The sequence below is a fragment of the Myotis myotis genome, unplaced genomic scaffold, assembly GCF_014108235.1.
Source record: "Myotis myotis isolate mMyoMyo1 unplaced genomic scaffold, mMyoMyo1.p scaffold_m19_p_9, whole genome shotgun sequence".
NCBI classification, from domain to species: domain Eukaryota; kingdom Metazoa; phylum Chordata; class Mammalia; order Chiroptera; family Vespertilionidae; genus Myotis; species Myotis myotis.
Genome location: NW_023416401.1, coordinates 60,174,290 through 60,193,124, shown reverse-complemented (window position 1 = coordinate 60,193,124; position 18,835 = coordinate 60,174,290). Strand labels below are relative to the sequence as shown.

The following is an 18,835-nucleotide window of genomic DNA, read 5'->3' as shown; positions in this document are numbered from 1 at the left end:
CCTCCCACAACCACATCAAAATTACAGGAAATTAGAAAACCACCACCCTTGAGAACCACCTGAAGATGAGCTGAACGAACTCCTATAACTAAAGAAAAAAAGAAGCCACATCAAAACTGGTAAGAGGGGTGGAGATGCAAAACAGACTGGTCCCACACTCATGTGTGGCAGTTAAGATTCAGGGGAAAACTATGCTGTACACTTGAAAGTAATATAATATTGAATGTAAACCATAATTTAAATTTTTTTTTAATTAGAAGATTCGGGAGGTACATCTCAGCTGTGGAGGTTCCCGTGAGGAGCAAGGGGGCCCAGTCCAACACTGGGCTCCCCAGCCCAGAGCACCAGTGCCAGGACAGAGTCCCTACAACATCAGGCTGTAAAAATCAGCAGGGACTCGACTGGGTGAGACAGAAGGCTGCTGTAGACCCGGGCATCCTCTTAAAGAGCCCACACAGGGCCGCACTGACTCATACTCACCCTAAGCTCCAGTGAAGAGACAGCAGCTCAAAAAGCACCAGGGACTTACAGGGAGGAACTGAATTGTCTAGCTTCAGAACCAGGGCTGGAGGGAAAGCACTCTCCCAGACAGAAGTGCTGGCAGGGACCGTGATTCCTTTGTTGAGCCCTCCCCACACACAGCCCACAGGCACAGGCAGAGGAGGGTGCCAAGTCTGAGCCTCCATCAAACTGCCTAACACCCTGGTGATTGATTCCCTGAGACCCCACCCCAGCCAACTCGTGCTGGAGCAGACTCTCTTTTAGTGGCAGTCCTACACAAGTGGCCGGCTTCAGCCCGTGCTGAGGGCTTTCCTAAAATCTCTCAAAGGTCCACAAACCCCAAACAATGGCTGGTCTTGGCATATACTGTACCTCTTGTTAAGCGGACCCAAGCCTGGCACTAGTGGCAGCCGACCTCAGCTCACAGCTAGCCTCACCCAGGCATTCTTAAACCCAGAGCAGGCATATCCAACTGCGTATCACTTTGTAGCTCCTCTGAGGTGGACCCAGGCCAGGCACAGGCAGCGAATGACCTGGGAGGTCTAGACCGAGAGCCCCTCCCAAGAAGCCCAGGAACAAAATACCTGGTGACTGGCCTCAGACCAGAGCAGCACACAATTAGCTGCACAAACAACACACACAAAGGGTGAACTCAGGAGGCACCCGAGCCCTGCTACAGCGAATTCCACTCCCACTCCGTGGGGTCAACCCCCTCACTACAGCTCATCTGCTGTAGTCACGGCCAGTTCTCACAGCCAGTCAGGCTGAAAGTCAATCCCACCCACTGATGTGCCGACAGCAATCAAGGCTCAGCTAAAACAGGAGGGCATACACAGCCACACAAAAGACACCTCTGGAGCACCAACCTCCCAGCCCAGGAAATCTGCACCACTGAGCCTCACTGGACACCCACTAGATAAGGCCACACTGCCACAATGGAGAGACGTAGCAGATCTAACTAACATACAGGAACACACAGGGAGGCAGCCAAAATGAGGACACAAAGGAACATGTCCTAAATGAAAAAATAGGACAAAACTCCAGAAAAAGAACTAAACAAAATGAAAGCAAGCAATCTACTAGATACAGAGTACAAAACACTGGTTTTAAAGGTGTTTGATGAACTTAGGGGAAGAATATATGAAATAAGTAAGAACTTGCATAAATAGATAGAAACCATAAAAAAGAACCAGTCAGAAAAGAAGAATACAATAACTGAAATGAGACACTGGCCAGAGAGCTCAGTTGGCTAGAGCATCATCCCGATACGCAAGGTTGTGGATGCAATCCCCGGTCAGGGCACATACAAGAATCAACCAATGAATGCACAAAGAAATGAAACAACAAATCGATATTTCTCTCTTTCTCTCCCCACTTCCTCTCTTTCTCTAAAATCAAAAATTTTTTTAAAAAGAATCTACCAATGAATGCACAAATAAGTGGAACAACAAATGAATGTTTCTCTCTCTTCCCCCCTCTCTAAAATCAATGAATTAAAATAAATAGATAACCAATGAAAATATATTTTAAAAGGTAGATGAAAAAACATTTTTTTCAGACCAACAGAAGCTGAGAAGATGCATTATCAAAAGATCTGCAGTAAAAGAAATGTGAAAGGAAGTTTTTCAAGCACAAAGGAAATGATAACAAATACAAACTTGAATGTACACAAGGGATTAAAAAAAGGGGGGTACATACAAAAGATTTTTTTCTCATTTAAAAAATATCTTTAGAAAATACTTGTTCAAACAAAAATATCAATATATTTTGAAATATAAAGTAAAAATCTGTAACAACAAGAGCACAAAAGATAAGGGGAAAGGACAGAAGAACATTACTGTAAGGGTCTTACATTATACAGGTTGAGTGATGCCTTGACTGGGATAAAAACAACTGGTCAAAACTCCAGCCCAGCTGGTGTGGCTCAGTGATTGAGTGTCGACCCATGTACCAAGCGGGCACTGGTTCAATTCCCAGTCAGGGCACATGCCTGGGTTTCAGGCTCAATCCCTGGTGAGGGGTATGCAAGAGGCAGCCAACAGATGTTCTCTCTCATCAATATTTCTATCTCTCTCTCTCCCTTTCCCTCCTCTTTCTCTAAAAAAAAAAAAAAAAAAAATCAATAAAAATGTTTAAAATAATAATCCAAAGAGCACATAATCTGCCCTTAGAAAATCAAGCTCTGACTACATGTATTCTTAAATGATCAAAGACACAAGGAGGAGCTCGGCTGGTGTGGCTCAGTGTTTGAGCATCAACCTATGAACCAGGAGGTCACAGTTCGATTCCCCGTCAGGGCACATGCCAGGGTTGCAGGCTCGATCTCCAGTGTGGGGCTTGCAGGAGGCAGCTGATCAATAGTTTTTCTATTTCTTCATGTATAAAAGGAGGCTAATAACAGCACTACCTCCAAGGACTGTGGTGAGACTCATGTGTTGATGACCATTAAGTGTATATCTCCTGGCAGACATAAGTGCTCAGTATACATGCGTTATCTTTATCTTCTCTGCCACTCTGGATATAGCAATCTAGCCCCAAGTGAATAATGGCTTATGTGCGATGCATAAGAAAACCTTGTTTTGGTTCATTTAATTACTATGGGCTCTCTGTGGGGCCAATGAAATCAGGAACAAAGATTAGCAACATTTCAATACTTAACCTTCATTCATTTAAAAGACAAGTACAGTATACCTTTTGTGACGAGAGCTGGGAATATAATAAGACCTAATTCCTACTGGATAAAATGTAGATTGCTAACAGACATGAACACGTACACTTCTCCAGAATTACAACTGACACAAAGCTCTCAGTGAGGCAAACACCTTCCGAGGTATTAACCAGCTCAGCAGCACCATCCATCAGCCACAGCTGGACCGAATCACAGGAAAATCCCTAACCTAAGCCAAACTGATCAGGTTCCCACTCCTAGAAATTTGAATTGAGGCTGAGAGATAAAACTTTGGTCTGTGAATAGCTGGAATAATAACATGAAAATGCATGAATTACAGGACTGCTCTATTCTGCCACCCAAATGAAGAAGCAGGAAAAGCGGGTCTAAGGAGACAAGAAAGTCTGAGCCTCAAGGGCTTCCCAGGCTGGATAGAGACCCTTCCAGACCCTGACAGTATGTATTCCTGCCCTTGGGCTCCATAAAGTTTTGTACCAAAAAAACCCAAAACTCTTTTTAGCTTAGCCTGAATGACTTGAACAAATTTCTACTGTTACTCACTACCAGAGAGTCCTAACAAACACGAACACCAGGCAATTGGTGGCTTTGATGCTGCCATATCCTGCGGCATGGAGCAGGAGTCTCCTCTCCCAAACCAGAACTCGGAAAAGGTCACAGAAAGGGCTTCTCTCTTTTCCCTCTTCTCCACTGGCTGCAGCATGCAGCTTCACAAGTAGTCAGGGTCCCAAACTCACTCCTTATCCCATCTGTTTAGTGCTCTCCCTAAATGATGGCAAGGTCCCCAGGCTTGACCACAGAAGCCTACAGAAACCACAAACTTCCTGAAATTCAGTACATTTCTAAGAAAGAATTAAAGACAGACAGTAACTTTGGTTCTAAAAATATACATATGATACAGCTTCCAGAAAGATGGAGCACACATACTTTCCCCTAATGCTTTCACTTAGTACAAAAATATCCTTCAGAAACGAACGGAGAAATCAAGACATTCTAAGATAAATGAAAATAAAGGGAATCTGCTGCCCGAGGTTCGAAAGGAAGTCCTCTAAACCAGTGGTCGCCAACCTTTCAGACCTCACAGACCACCAGTGGTCCGCAGACCATCGGTTGGCGACTGCTGCACAGAGAAAGGAAACAATAACAGGGGGAACCCTGGAACATCAGGAAGGAAAAAAGAACATCTACACAGAAAACTACCCAAAAAACACCTAGGCCTATTAAATGAATTCAGCAAGGTCACAGGATACAGATAAACATACAAAACTCAATTATGTCTACATTATGGCAATGAACATACAGACACCTGAAATTAAAAACAACAGCCAATTACAATACCTTAAAAAAAAAAAACAAAACAGGAAATACGTAGGTGTACATCTACCAAAACATATACAGGATCTGTATACTTGACAACTACAAAAACTGATAAAAGGAATCAAAGAAAATCTAAATAAAGGAAGTCATACTATGTTACAAAAAATAAACAAAATGTATGTAGATACATATGGTCTCACCCCCTCCACCAGCACCAGCTGGGTACAACCCACAGAGGTCTTGTTGGCTTTCGTTGCTTCTTCTCGGAAGACAGTGATAAGTTCCTCCAAACGCCTTAATTTTACCTCTTCCAGGACATCATCCTTCAGCCTGTGATATGCCCGTGTCTTCTATAAAAAACATTTTTTAAAGAGGGAGGTCACCAAGGACCTATAGAATTCACAGCGGGAGACCATGTTCATTCCACCTGCAAGTTACAGACATGTGTACAAGAAACCCAGGCCCTACCCCGAGGGTTCTCTAGTTCTGAGAGCCTTCTAAGAGAAAAAGGTAGCTATGCAGTGGAATCACCATTTTTGCAAGGCCTAAACTTTAAATTTAGCACATGAAAATTACAGACTCAAAATTGTTTTCGACATTTTTATAGAATTTCCTAAGAATAAAGATTACATTTGTACATATACTAAGTAACTCATGTACCAAGTTACTTAGCCATGTGTTTATAAAGTCACAAGATGCAAAGCAGCCTAAATGTTTATCAATAGGTAACTAGTAAAACAAATTATTATTTACATAATGGGATATTATACAGTTGTTAAAAAATAGTAAGATTGTTTTATATATACTGATATGATTGCTCTCCAAAATATACTTTTTTGAAAGATTTTTTAAATTGATTTTTAGAGAGAGAGGAAGGGAGGAGGGAGGGGGGAGAGAGAGAGAGAGAGAGAGAGAGAGAGAGAGAACAATGTGAGAGAAAAACATCAATTGGTTGCCTCCTATATGCGCCCCAAGTAGGGATCAAGCTCACAACCCAGGCATATGCCCTGACCAGGAATCAAACTGGCAAACATTTGATGCACAGGATGACACCCAACCAACTGAGTCACATCAGCCAGGGCCCCAAAATATACTCTTAACAGAAATAAACAAGGTACAAATGAACATGTATAATAAATCTGGGGTACAAAGAATACATATAAATATGTTTTAAATACATGAACTATCTCTAGAAGTTTGCAGAAGAAACTGCTAAGAGCAGCTGCCTTCAGGGAAGGAACTAAAAAACTAGGCAACCTGGGAAGAAATCTCACTACATACGATTTTGACCTTTTGAGTTTTATACCATGAGCATATATTACCTAGTTCAAAAAAAAAGAAAAGAAAATTTATCCTTGGCCAGCTGGTGTGGCTCAATTAGTTGGGCGCCATCCCAGGCACCGAAGGTTGCCAGTTCAATTCTAGTCAGGGAACATACAGCAGTTGCAGACTTGATGACCAGTAGGGGGTGTGCAGGAGGCAGCAGATGGGTGTTTCTCTCTCTCCCTCTCCTTCTCTCTCTCTCTAAAAATCAATAAACTATTCTTTAAAAAAAAAAAAGAAAATGTATCCTTGAAAAGCCTTTACATCATCCAACACCATGGTATGCGTGCATGTTTATACTAGTACACACACACACACACACACAAAGATCATAACAGCCCTAACTGGTTTGGCTCAGTGGATAGAGCATTAGCCTGCGGACTGAAGGGTCCCAGGTTCGATTCTGGTCAAGGGCACATGCCTGGGTTGCAGGCTTGATCCCGAGTAGGGGATGTGCAGGAGGCAGCCAATCAATGATTCTCTCATCATTAATGTTTCTATCTTTCCCTCTCCCTTCCTCTCTGAAATCAATAAAGATATATTTTTTAAAAATCTTAACACAGTTGGAGAACCAATGAGCAAGACAAAATTATGGAATAAGAGAAAAATCAATACACCAAAGTCTGGGTATTCAAATCAATCTGCCTTTGAGAGAACTACAAAATCCAGAAAAATATGGAGAATAGGTAGAGAATCCTAAAATGTAATTCACTTACAGGGTTTACGCTATTCTGTCTTATTAACAACTTACCTCTATTATACACTATCTTGGGTGCTTTACACATATTATCTTATTTAATCCTCAAAACCACCTGAGTTGGTACTAATGTTATCTCCATTTCACAAATGAAGAAACCACGGACCTTTCCCAAGGTCACATAGTTATTAAATGAGAGAAGAGTCATTTAAGTGCTTGCTCTCTTCTACAGGCTATTTGATTAAGTCTCTATAACCTAAACCCTAACCCAGGAATTAGATCCCAAAGTGTACACTCATATTCAATGCCCAATGCCCATAGAATATGCTTCCATAACACACTTAAAACCCATTTCCCAAATCTAACTTTATAAGAATTCCTACGGCATGTTTGTGATGTTCATGGAAAATAAGCAAGAGCTCCTCCAAAGCTTCATCCCTGAAATAATTCTGTAAGAGACATGAATATACACACCAGCCCACGTACACTGCCTGCAGAACACGGGACAGTGGGCTTTAAAATAAATGAGTTAGCTTGACTGATGGCAGCTGAGTTGATAGAGGCTAAGGTCACAGGTTCACTCATTCATCAGTCAGCTTTCCTGAGCCCATGGCAGCAGAGGCTCCTCAAACTCCAGCCCAAACACAAGGCAAGTTACCCCCAATGTGACTGTGGGGATAAGAAATGACCTAGGCCAGTGGTCGGCAAACTGCGGCTCGGCAAACCGCGGCTCGTGAGCCACATGTGGCTCTTTGGCCCCTTGAGTGTGGCTCTTCCACAAAATACCGGCTCTTCCACAAAATACCAACTTCTGTGCATGGGCCACGGAGTTTCAATCGCACTGTACGTGCGCACCCGCACGTGGTATTTTATGGAAGAGCCACACTCAAGGGGCCAAAGAGCCGCATATGGCTCATGAGCCGCGGTTTGCCAACCTCGGACCTAGGCAATTCATCCCTACCACCAAGAAAAAGGCAGCAGACCAGGACTATCCCCTTTCTACAAGAAAACATTATTCTCTGTTTCCTTTCTCGTCTCCTTCTGTATTGTTTACCTGGGAAAACTGTTATAGGAGAAACTCCAAAGTGGGTATCAGTGAGGTCACCTGACCTATAAAAATGGAAACTAAAAATAGTTGAGGATGGCTGGGAGGGTGACAAGGAGCCTCTAAAACAAATCATGTCTGTAGGCCAAAAGGAAGTTCTGCATGTTGAGAAATGAGCTTAGATTTCTTGTAAAGAGAATAATGTCCCTCCCTCCCCATTCCAATTCTAAACAATCTACACATAATTTCAAATATTCTAATAAAGAGAAATGTTGGCATAGGTAATTATTATTCGTCTCCAATTGCTGAATGATGTAAAATAGCAGACAGGTGGATTAGATAAAATAAAGAAATGAATGGTAAGATCCTTGTGGCTTCTCAAGGACTGCCTTGCTGCCCTTTATTTTTCTTTCCAGTTATCTACAGTGAACCCCAAACTGGTCAGAAATGAGGTCAGTCTCAGCACAGAAGTAGTTACTCCCCATCCCGGAGCTCACCTGTCTCATGCTGTAGGCAAAGAGGAAGCCCATGTTGTACTGAACTTCCCGCAGCAAAGACACTGTCTGGAGGTGATCGTCCTCTGTCTCACCACAAAAGCCGGCAATGAAATCACTGCTGAGGCTCACACCTGCGACACACAACCAAGGACAAAGGACAGCTGCTTACTTTCAAGAGAGGCTTTTGGAACTTGCAGGCTACAGAGGGAGGGACAGCAATTGTAAGGGCTTTCGGAGCTATTCAGCCCATGCGCAAGTGTCATCAGGTCACTGCGGAGCGAGGAGGGAATAGGCCTGCTTATCTACAATGTGCCCATGCCAGAGCCTGGCTTCTCAGGCTACATTCCCCTCAGTACCAGAAAAGGTATTTTCACTTCAAATGTGGGATTTGGGAGCACAGTAGGAGTTCACCTTTTCAAATTGGTCCTGCTTTGTACTTATATCTGGTAAAAACATGGCAGTGCCCCATATAAATACACTTTTGAAGTTAGTTTAACACAATGCTCATTTAAAATAGTAACAATGACTACTATTTACTGAATACTTACTAAGTGCTACACATTACTATCTATTTAACTTAACCTATTTATTTTTATATATATATATATATTTTATTGATTTTTTAGAGAGAGGAAGGGAGAGGGATAGAGAGTCAGAAACATCGATGAGAGAGAAACATCGATCAGCTGCCTCCTGCACACCTCCCACTGGGGATGTGCCCGCAACCAAGGTACATGCCCCTGACCGGAACCGAACCCGGGATCCTTCAGTCCGCAGGCCAACACTCCATCCACTGAGCCAAACCAGCCAGGGCAACTTAACCTATTTAATTACCCCAAAATCCAATGAGGTGAGTAGTATTTATTGCATTTTATAGATGAGAAAACTGCAGTCTAGAGAACTTCCACATTATCCTGTCCCATCAAAATGAAAGTATTTATGCATAATACAAGTTACAATCATTAGAAATTTGGACAAAATGTAGACATTATCAACCAAATCTAAAATAAAAGACTACAGAGTAATTTTATTAGGAGGAAAGAAAAAGGGTTAAGATAAATAGGAAAGGAATAACCTCTAAGTACACATTTTTAAAGATATCAATTGCCCCCAAATCAGAACTAATTCAGACCACATATAACTCTGCCAACTAACAAGAAAAAACAAGGTCTCTCCCATATGCTCAGAAACACAAAAACTATAGAAAATGAATCTCTTTAGCCCTGAGGCCATAAGCTGATCCACATCTCTGAGTATTTCTAGCAAGGCCAAAACATTAAAAAATCAGAAAGAAGTAAAAGAGAGAAAGAGCCCTGGCTGGTGTGACTCAGTTGGTTGGAGCATTGTCCCATACACCAAAAGGTCGTGGATTTGATTTCTGGTCAGGGCACATACCTGAGTTGCAGGTTCGGTCCCCGGTTGGGGTGCATACGAGAGACAACCAATTGATGTTTCTTTCTCGTATCGATGATTCTCTCTCTCTCCCCCTTCTTCTAAAAGATGAGAGAGAGAGAGATGAAGAGAAGCAAAATAAGTGTAAAAGGTGTCACAAGATACTACCACAGGTGTTGCCTGTATTTAAGACTAAGGTCACTGTAATGTGCTCAGTAGAATACATTTCTTAAATGTACCTGGAATAGACTCTCTGACATGATGAATTAACTCCACATAAGCTTCTCTTGAATAGCTACAATAAAGAACAGAAAGAAAAGACTTAGATGAGCCAATCTTCTTTAAATGAATGCTATAAAAAGATAACACTATGAACTACCACATGTAATCACTTCTCACCCACACAGGACAGTACCATCAGTTAAACTATCCAAAAGATCTTCTGATCCAAAACTTATACTGTAACCTAATTTAGGGCATATGAATGTTTAGTTCATGAACATAAATTATTTTAAATAGCCTTCTGCATTTAACTAGTAATGAAAATAGATTAAACATTTCAAAGGATCTAGATGATTTTATATGCTCTCTGGTTCCAAGATGATGGCCAGAGGGATATCAAGATCACCAAGAATAACTTGGAGGTTGACAAGGACTTGTTTAACAGTGTTTTCAAGTCTGCCTGAGAACTCTGACCTTTGGGGGGGAGTGGAGGGGCCGATTAAAAATAAATAAATAAATATCTAAAAGTCTTTGCCAATGTCAAAAACACTAGTTCCATACAGCTTGCCATCGGTCACATTCTCCTTTCAGTCTTATCTCAGCAATATTTATTATCCCCAAAGTAAGTGAACAGATAGAGCTATACTAAATTCCAAGACCTAAAAAACCTTCATGTTAAAATTTCAGTGTGCCACATGGTAGGTGCTTAATAAAAAAACATGCTAAGCAAATGAAATGAGTGATCCAGTCCTTAGTCTATACATTCTTAGTGAACAAAAGCAAATTACAATGTCCCTGGGTTTATTCATATAACAAATATTTATTGAGCAGTTACTATGTGCCGTACACTATGCTAGAATTTTAGACACTGTTTGCTCCTAAAGGAGACATTGAAAAGCTGTACCCCCTTCTCATGGCTTCCAATACACGGCTACTTCCACTCTGGGCTGGTAGGTGGATCTGTTTACAGATGTTGTCTCTCTCATGAATCAGCTGCAGAACCTGGTCAAATAGAACACATTAGTCATCAAAGTCTCACCAAAGAACCTTACAGAAAGGAATACCCACTCCCTCTGTTCTTTGCCAAAGTTAATTTTCAAGTAATTAAGAGGCTAATTAAACCAAACACATGAATTACCCAAATGCTCTACTTTTGCTCAAACCATGTTGTCTGTCCCAGACAGAAATGCTTAAGGATACTGATAGCAGTTTGGCACAGTTAACTGTCAATATTTACCTCATCAGGAAAATCCTTGGGGTGGGGAGAGGTAAAACGAATCCTCATTTCAGGATCTATTCTGGAGACCTGATCCAGAAGGTGAGCAAAACGAAGGCCCCCTTGCTTGGTTTTATAGTTGGTGGAGAAGCCACGGCTGAGGTTGGTGGACACTGCATTGTTGAACTGGACTTCTGAATTGTCCCGATAACTATTAACATTCTGACCAAGCAGTGTCACTTCTTTCAGCCCCTGGAAAGCCGGAAATAAATATTTTGAGAGCAATTTAAAATAGTTTGGTAGCTTCATGCCAAATCACTAACTAAAATTAGCCGTGTCATAATGTTAACTTTAAAAAAACAGGATACACTAAAAGCAATGTGGATCCTGGATTGGATCCTGAAAAAGAAAAATGGCATTAAAAAATGGCAAAATCGGGAAAAAAGTCTAAAGTTAGTTAATAGTAATGTACCATATTTGGTACATTTTAGTTTTGACAAATGTACCAAAGTTAAGTAAGATGTTAACATTAAGAGGTAACTTGATCTTTGCAACTTTTGTGTAAATTTAAAGTTATTCCAAAACTTTATTTTAAAAAGTTTATTAAAACAAAGAAGGATATACAACTAAGCAAAATGCACACACAGATAAAAAGACATAACAGTCAAATGCAAAGAGTCACGGGACAATTAAGAAAATCTGAGTATGAGTGGGCTAGGATTAAAATGATATTTAGTAATTTTTGTTAATCTCATTAGAAGAATTATGGTAATGAAAATTTCCTTATTTTTTAGAGATGTATTAACTTAAGGGTGAAATGTCATGCTATACTTTGAAATATTTTATCAACAAAAAAATAGATAAGGCAATTATGGCAAAATGTAACAATTATTACATTTAAGTGATAGTTTTGTTTGTTGGAGCCTCATCCCATGCATCAAAAGGTTGTGGGTTCGGTCAGGGCTTACTTAAATACCTAGGTTTCAGGCAGGGCATACAGTAGGCAACTGATTTATGTTTCTCTCTCACATTGATGGGGTTTTTTCTCTCTCTCTTTCCCCCCTTCCTCTCTCTCTAAAATCAATAAAAACATATCCTCAGGTGAGGATTTTTTTTTAAATAAAATTAAATTTAAAAATTTAAGTGACTGTTAGCTAGGGAAAAGGGGCCACAATACTATTCTCTCTTTCTTGTGTAAATTTTTTTCATATAAAAAGATAATAAAGAGGCTTAAAAAAGGGCTGCATACTTAAATGACTTCCAATCAATAACCATTGTTTGAATGAATAAACAACATTCTGTTAAAGGAAAACATTCTATTCTCTTTGTAACTGTAGTCTAAAAAATCTAAATGAAAGAAACATCTTTTAAAAAGTTACTCTAGAAGATGGCGGCATAGGTTAACGCCGGAGTTTGCTGCTTTGAACAACTACTTCAAAAGTGAAACTAAAAGACGGAAGGGACATCACCCAGAACCACAGGAACGCTGGCTGAGTGGAAGTCCTACAACTAGGAGGAAAGAGAAACGCATACGGACACTCAGAGGAGGCGCAGTGCTGAAGTCAAATTCTGAGGTGCGGAGTGCGCGGAGCGGGCTGGCGGCGGAGGGCGCGGTTGGCGTTTTCAATCGGGAGGGAGTCGCAGAATCTGAGCTCCAGATCCGGGCGAGTCTTTAGGGACCCAGACTCAAACGGGAGAAGCGGGACTGTCTGGCTTCGGTCAGAGCGAGTGCAGCTTTCTCTCCGAGCTTTGCAGCGGGTGCTGGGACTCAGAGAGGCAGAGCCCCTGGGGACAGGACTGAGAGCCACCATAACTGCTCTCTCCGGCCCACCCTGTTGATCCTGTGCGACCCGCCCCGCCCAAGCCCTGCAGAGGCATTTGCCGGATAGCCTCAGGCAAAGGCTAGATTAGCACCTCCCCAGAGGACAGAAGTTCTCTCACTGCTGACACAGCTGATTCTCATAGCCACCTGGCCTGGAGGTCAAACCCTCCCTGGTATTAGCTACAACAATCAAGGTTTAATTATAAGACTGCGAACAAAGACCACTAGGGGGTGCACCAAGGAAGCATAACAAAATGCGGAGACAAAGAAACAGGACAAAATTGTCAATGGAAGATATAGAGTTCAGAACCACACTTTTAAGGTCTCTCAAGAACTGTTTAGAAGCCGCTGATAAACTTAATGAGATCTACAAGAAAACTAATGAGACCCTCGATGCTATATTGGGGAACCAACTAGAAATTAAGCATACACGGACTGAAATAACGAATATTATACAGACTCCCGACAGCAGACCAGAGGAGCGCAAGAATCAAGTCAATGATTTGAAATGCGAGGAAGCAAAAAACACCCAACCGGAAAAGCAAAATGAAAAAAGAATCCAAAAATGCGAGCATAGTGTAAGGAGCCTCTGGGACAGCTTCAAGCGTACCAACATCAGAATTATAGGGGTGCCAGAAGATGAGAGAGAGCAAGATATTGAAAACCTATTTGAAGAAATAATGACAGAAAACTTCCCCCACCTGGTGAAAGAAATGGACTTACAGGTCCAAGAAGCGCGGAGAACCCCAAACAAAAGGAATCCAAAGAGGACCACACCAAGACACATCATAATTAAAATGCCAAGAGCAAAAGATAAAGAGAGAATCTTAAAAACAGCAAGAGAAAGAAACTCAGTTACCTACAAGGGAATACCCATATGACTGTCAGCTGATTTCTCAACAGAAACTTTGCAGGCCAGAAGGGAGTGGCAAGAAATATTCAAAGTGATGAATACCAAGAACCTACAACCAAGATTACTTTATCCAGCAAAGCTATCATTCAGAATTGAAGGTCAGATAAAGAGCTTCACAGATAAGGAAAAGCTAAAGGAGTTCATCACCACCAAACCAGGATTATATGAAATGCTGAAAGGTATCCTTTAAGAAGAGGAAGAGGAAGAAAAAGGTAAAGATACAAATTATGAACAACAAACATGCATCTATCAACAAGTGAATCTAAGAATCAAGTGAATAAATAATCTGATGAACAGAATGAACTGTTGATTATAATAGAATTAGGGACATAGAAAGGGAATGGACTGACTATTCCTGGGGGGGAAAGGGGTGTGGGAGATGCGGGAAGAGACTGGACAAAAATCGTGCACCTATGGATGAGGACAGTGGGTGGGGAGTGAGGGCGGAGGGTAGGGCGGGAACTGGGAGGAGGGGAGTTATGGGGGGGAAAAGAGGAACAAATGTAATAATCTGAACAATAAAGATTTAATTAAAAAAAATAAATAAAAAATAAAAATAAAAAAAATAAAAAGTTACTCTAGTCCTGGCCAGTTGTTCAGTGGTTAGAGCATCAGCCCGAGGACCAAAGGGTCTCGGGTTCGATTCTCAGTCAAGGACACATGTCTCGGTTACAGGCTTGATCTCCAGTCAGGGCATGTGGGGGAGGCAACCAATCGATGTCTCTCTCTCTCCCCCTCATTCCTCCCTTCCACTCTCTCTAAAAAAAAAAAAAAAAATCAATGGGAAAAATATCCTCGGGTGTGAATTAAAAAAACACACACTCTATAAGTAAAATAAATAAGTGATTAACAGATCCTTTAAAACACAATGCAGAATCATAGTTTTTCACAAGTTAGTGGGCTCTGAGTTCACTAAGATTCACTTCAATGTTAAGTTCCTTTTGTTATATGCAAATACCTTAGAAAGGTTAGCGAGTTTTTGTCATCACCTCAGTTTACTTAAACAGAATTTCGCTATCTTGAGAGAGTGAGCTTTGGTACTGTGGAGTAGATGGAAGAGGAGAGGAAGGAGACAACTTTAGACCAGGAAGCACTTCTAGAGGAAGTGTATGGGGAATACCTCACAGTACCTATGTGAGCAGTCAGGGAACAAACTACAAAAACTGAGAATTAGGGGATGGGGGGAAAAAGAGAGCACTGACAGAGAGTAAGAAAGCAAGCAAACTGCTGACTTAGAACTGGAGGAGGGGCTAGCCTCCCTTAGTCAGGAAACAGAGACTCCAGAAGAAAAACTCCACATTCCCACCTCCTGTCCTATTCTGCACAGCTGGAAGATTTGTGCCTAGGGTTGAGGAGAGACCTCCGCAAGGGCTGAGGGACCAGCTCCCAATAGGAAGAAGGCAGTAGGTACCTAGCCTCTGATCTGACTCACTAGCCTCATCTATTCTCTGCAAGCTGGCCCAGTGGTAAAATGAACAAAAGATATGGGAGGTTTCCCTAGAATGGACAAATCAATAAATCATTCTGTAAAAAATTACTATTTAAAAACATTTAAACTACCTTCCAATAGCAATCCTTCCAATAATCTGGCAAGAAAGGTATTATTTTATCCTCTTTCATAGATGGGGAAACTATGTTTCGAAGAAGGTATTAAATGACCAGTGCCCAGGCACCGAGCCAGAGAACGGTGGAGTCAGAATTCATACTTAATCATCTGATTCTACACTCATGCTCTCATACCCTCTCCAATCTTCTGTGTTGACTCCTAAGCAAACTTCCCAGTGGATCTGCCTATAATCTGTGGCATCGATGTGGCATGTGTTTCTTTCTGGCCAGGTACCGTTTTAAACTTGTACAGCTTAAAAACAGCACAGGCTGCAAAACTAGAAAGCTGTCCTCATCCTCCCATAAACACACTCTCCGTAAGGAAGCCTGGAGAACTTTTCACCTGCTCGGAAAGCTTTCTCACTTCCTCGAGAATGGAGGCAACAGGCCGACTCCTCTCCCGGCCTCGTGTGAAAGGAACAATGCAGTAGCTGCACATGTTGTCGCAGCCTCTCATGATAGACCTGGGGGGAAAGAACAGGACTCAGTAACAGCAGCAGCATGTCTTGGTCCAACCCAAGGAGCAGGTCACGATTCCCTTGGCATTATCCTTTGGCTCTAAATTCTCTTGACAAGGTACTCACACTGGACCAATACGAGATCTAAGAAAAACTAAGGCAGATATTTTTTGATCTTTAAAAACTATTCTTTAACCCCAGGATAGAAACCAAACCGTAACTGGTGGATATAGTGATTACCCTGAGGGACCAGTGGTGAAGGAATGGGTGAAGACATACCACACTTGGGCTTGCTACTGTTTATATTTACATATTATTTGAACTTCCCACTTCTAGACCAGAAAAATAAATAAATATTATAAAGTGTATATAAGGAGCAGAGACATTGGATTTAAAACACAGGGGTCTGCAGCCCTGGCCAGGTAGCTCAGTTAGTTGGAGCATCATCCCATACAACAAAAGGTTGTGGGTTCAATCCCCAGTCAGGGCGAGGGTGGGAGGCAACCAATAATGTTTCTCTCTCATCTCAATGTTTCTCTCCTCTCTCTCTCTCTCCTCCCCCGCCCCTCAAAAAAAAAATCAATAAAAACATATCCTTAAAAATAGGATTTAAACATAGGATTAAAAATAAAACATAGGGGTCTGAATTTCTCACATTCCTGGTCCAAATGCTAGGTATCTAAGTTAAGTCACTTTCTTTCATTTGCATCTTGTATACATGAAAGCCTCAATTTATTGTAAGGAAATAATTACCCTAATATGTATCAAAGATGTTCATTGAAGAATTGTTAAATAAATGTTAGCTATTATTTTTATTAAGCATTCTAACAACAGAGTATTGTCTAGCCATTAAAATGAAAATGGTTGGCAAACTTTTTCTGCAAAAAATGATATAGTAAATATTTTAGGCTTTGCATACAATCTCTGCCACATACTCAATTCTGCTGCTGCAGTGATGAAAGCAGCCGCACGCTACGTAAACAAATGGGCACAGCTGTTATTTCAATAAAACTTTATTTACTAAAACAGGCTGTAAGCCAATTTGCCAATCTCTGTTAGAGAAAATATAATGACATAAGAAATGTTCACCACTTTAAATAACAAAAGGTTATAAAACTGCCTGGCAGGCATGGCTCAGTGGTTGAGCATAGACCTATGAACCAGGAGGTCATGGTTCGATTCCCAGTCAGGGCATATGCCTGGGTTTGGGGTTTGATCCCCAGTGTGGGCATGCAGGAAGCAGCCAATCAGCGATTCTTTCTCATCATTGATCTTTCTCTCTCTCTCTCCCTCTCCTTCCCTCTCTGAAATCAATAAAAATATTTTTTTAAGTTATAAAACCAATTACACAAAGAGCTATTTTTTTTTATAAACAAACACATACACAAAGCATACACACATAAGCACTAAGGACAGGGCAGCAATGATATACACCAAAATGATAATAATAGTGTTTATCATTAGGTGGTAGAGGTAGAGTTAAGTCTTACTTTCTTCTTTATGTTTTTCTATCTTTCCCACATTTTCTTCAACAAATATAAACTATTTTGTCAATTACTTTTGTAACTTTAAAGATCAGGGAAGAGAAAAAAGAATCAGAAAAGCCTATGTGATAAAATAAAAGTATAGAAGGGAGGGTAGAAAAGACCTCATTTTATGTATATGAATACATATGCAAAAAACACTTCTCGCTCTAGCTGGTTTGACTCAGTTGATAGAGAGTCAGCCTGCAGACTGAAGGGTCCTGGGTAAGATTCCAGTCAACAGCACATACCGGTTGCGGCTTGATCCCCAGCCCTGGTTGGGGCACATGCAGGAGACAACCAATCCATGTGTCTCTCTCATATCAGTGTTTCTCTCTGTCTCTCTTCCTCCTTTCCACTCTCTAAAAATCAATGCAAAAATATCCTCAGGTGAAGATTAACCAAAAAAAAACCCACTTCTCAAAGGATTATACAAGAAACAACTAGCATGCCACCTCTGGGATGTGGCCTAGGAGGCTGGAGATGATAGGTGTGAGGAAGTCTTATACATCATTTTTTGTCTTTTGTACTGTGTGCATGCATTACATTTTTTTAATGTTTTCATTAATTTTTTAGAGACAGAGAAAGGGAGAGGGAGAGAGAGAAACATTGATTGGCTGCCTCCTGCACACCTTCTCCTGTGGATCAAGCTTGCAACCTGGGCATGTGCCCTGACCGGGAATTGAACCAGCGACCTCTTAGTGCATGGAATGACACACAACCAATTGAGCCACACCAGCCAGAGCTTAATTTTTTTAATGTAATAACATTAACATGTTATTTTTATTTATTTTTTTATCCTCACCCAAGGATATTTTTCTATTGATTTTTTTAGAGAGAGTAGAACATAGAGAGAACAATAGAGAGAAACACATTGATTGGTTGCCTCCTGCACAAGCCCCAACCAGAGCCTTTGCCAGAGAGGAGCCTGCAACCAAGGTACATGACCTTTACCGGAATCAAACCTGGGTCTCTTTGGTCCATAGGCCGATGCTCTATCCACTGAGCCAAACTGGTTAGGGCAACATGTTATTTTCAAAGTTAGAAAGAAGTTTACTCCCTGTCTCTTGGTCAGTGACTCACACAAAAGCAGAAGTAGCACTGGGGCTCGTCTGGACTGGCATGACATCAGCATAGGTCTCATCCAGAGAAAGCAGCACATTGGCAGCTTGCTGGCCTGACTCAGCAACAGTCAGCAGCCGAGGAAGGTCCCGATAGGCATCTGGGCCAGCCAAAATATCCACCATTTTCTCCCTATTGAGGATCTCCTCCTTCAGTCTCTCAGCCATGCAACCTGGGAGGGAAAAGAAATAAGCACCTGTTCCCAAATTCATTGGGTCTCCTGGCTTCTCGCCACACATTATCTCCAGCTGGATTGGAGGCCAGGGCACAAGAATTTCTCCAAGACTTTAGCATCATCCCTCATATTTGCCCAAACATTTGCATAGCACTGGAACCTGCTTCTTCCACAGGAAAAGGGCTCAAGAGCAATTCAATTAAATGCCCAGAAAAAAACTAAATCACCATTCAAACACCTTTCTAAACATGAACCACCTCTTTTTTTCATTGAAAACTACTTGCTGTTACAAATAAAAACATTTTGCATCAGAAATTTATT

At 41.3% G+C, this 18,835-nt stretch overlaps 1 protein-coding gene across 6 annotated transcripts in view; it reads right to left on the bottom strand.

Moving 5' to 3' along the window:
* Positions 1 to 18,835, bottom strand: part of CDK5RAP1 (CDK5 regulatory subunit associated protein 1) — a 36,447-nt gene that overhangs the window by 6,621 nt on the left and 10,991 nt on the right. For 4 of the 6 annotated variants that reach the window (XR_004970027.1, XM_036322910.1, XM_036322909.1 and 1 more), the window contains exons 6-12: positions 18,301 to 18,511; positions 15,580 to 15,700; positions 10,918 to 11,148; positions 10,585 to 10,682; positions 9,698 to 9,753; positions 8,067 to 8,197; positions 4,705 to 4,854 (exon numbers count right to left, since the gene is read on the bottom strand). Coding sequence is in view for 5 of the 6 variants with exons in the window: in XM_036322910.1 (XP_036178803.1) it covers positions 4,705 to 4,854; positions 8,067 to 8,197; positions 9,698 to 9,753; positions 10,585 to 10,682; positions 10,918 to 11,148; positions 15,580 to 15,700; positions 18,301 to 18,511 (998 nt within the window). In the remaining variant the exon portion in view is untranslated. The remainder of the gene's footprint in view (positions 1 to 4,704; positions 4,855 to 8,066; positions 8,198 to 9,697; positions 9,754 to 10,584; positions 10,683 to 10,917; positions 11,149 to 15,579; positions 15,701 to 18,300; positions 18,512 to 18,835) is intronic. The other 2 variants (XM_036322912.1, XM_036322913.1) reach the window with 1 other exon arrangement.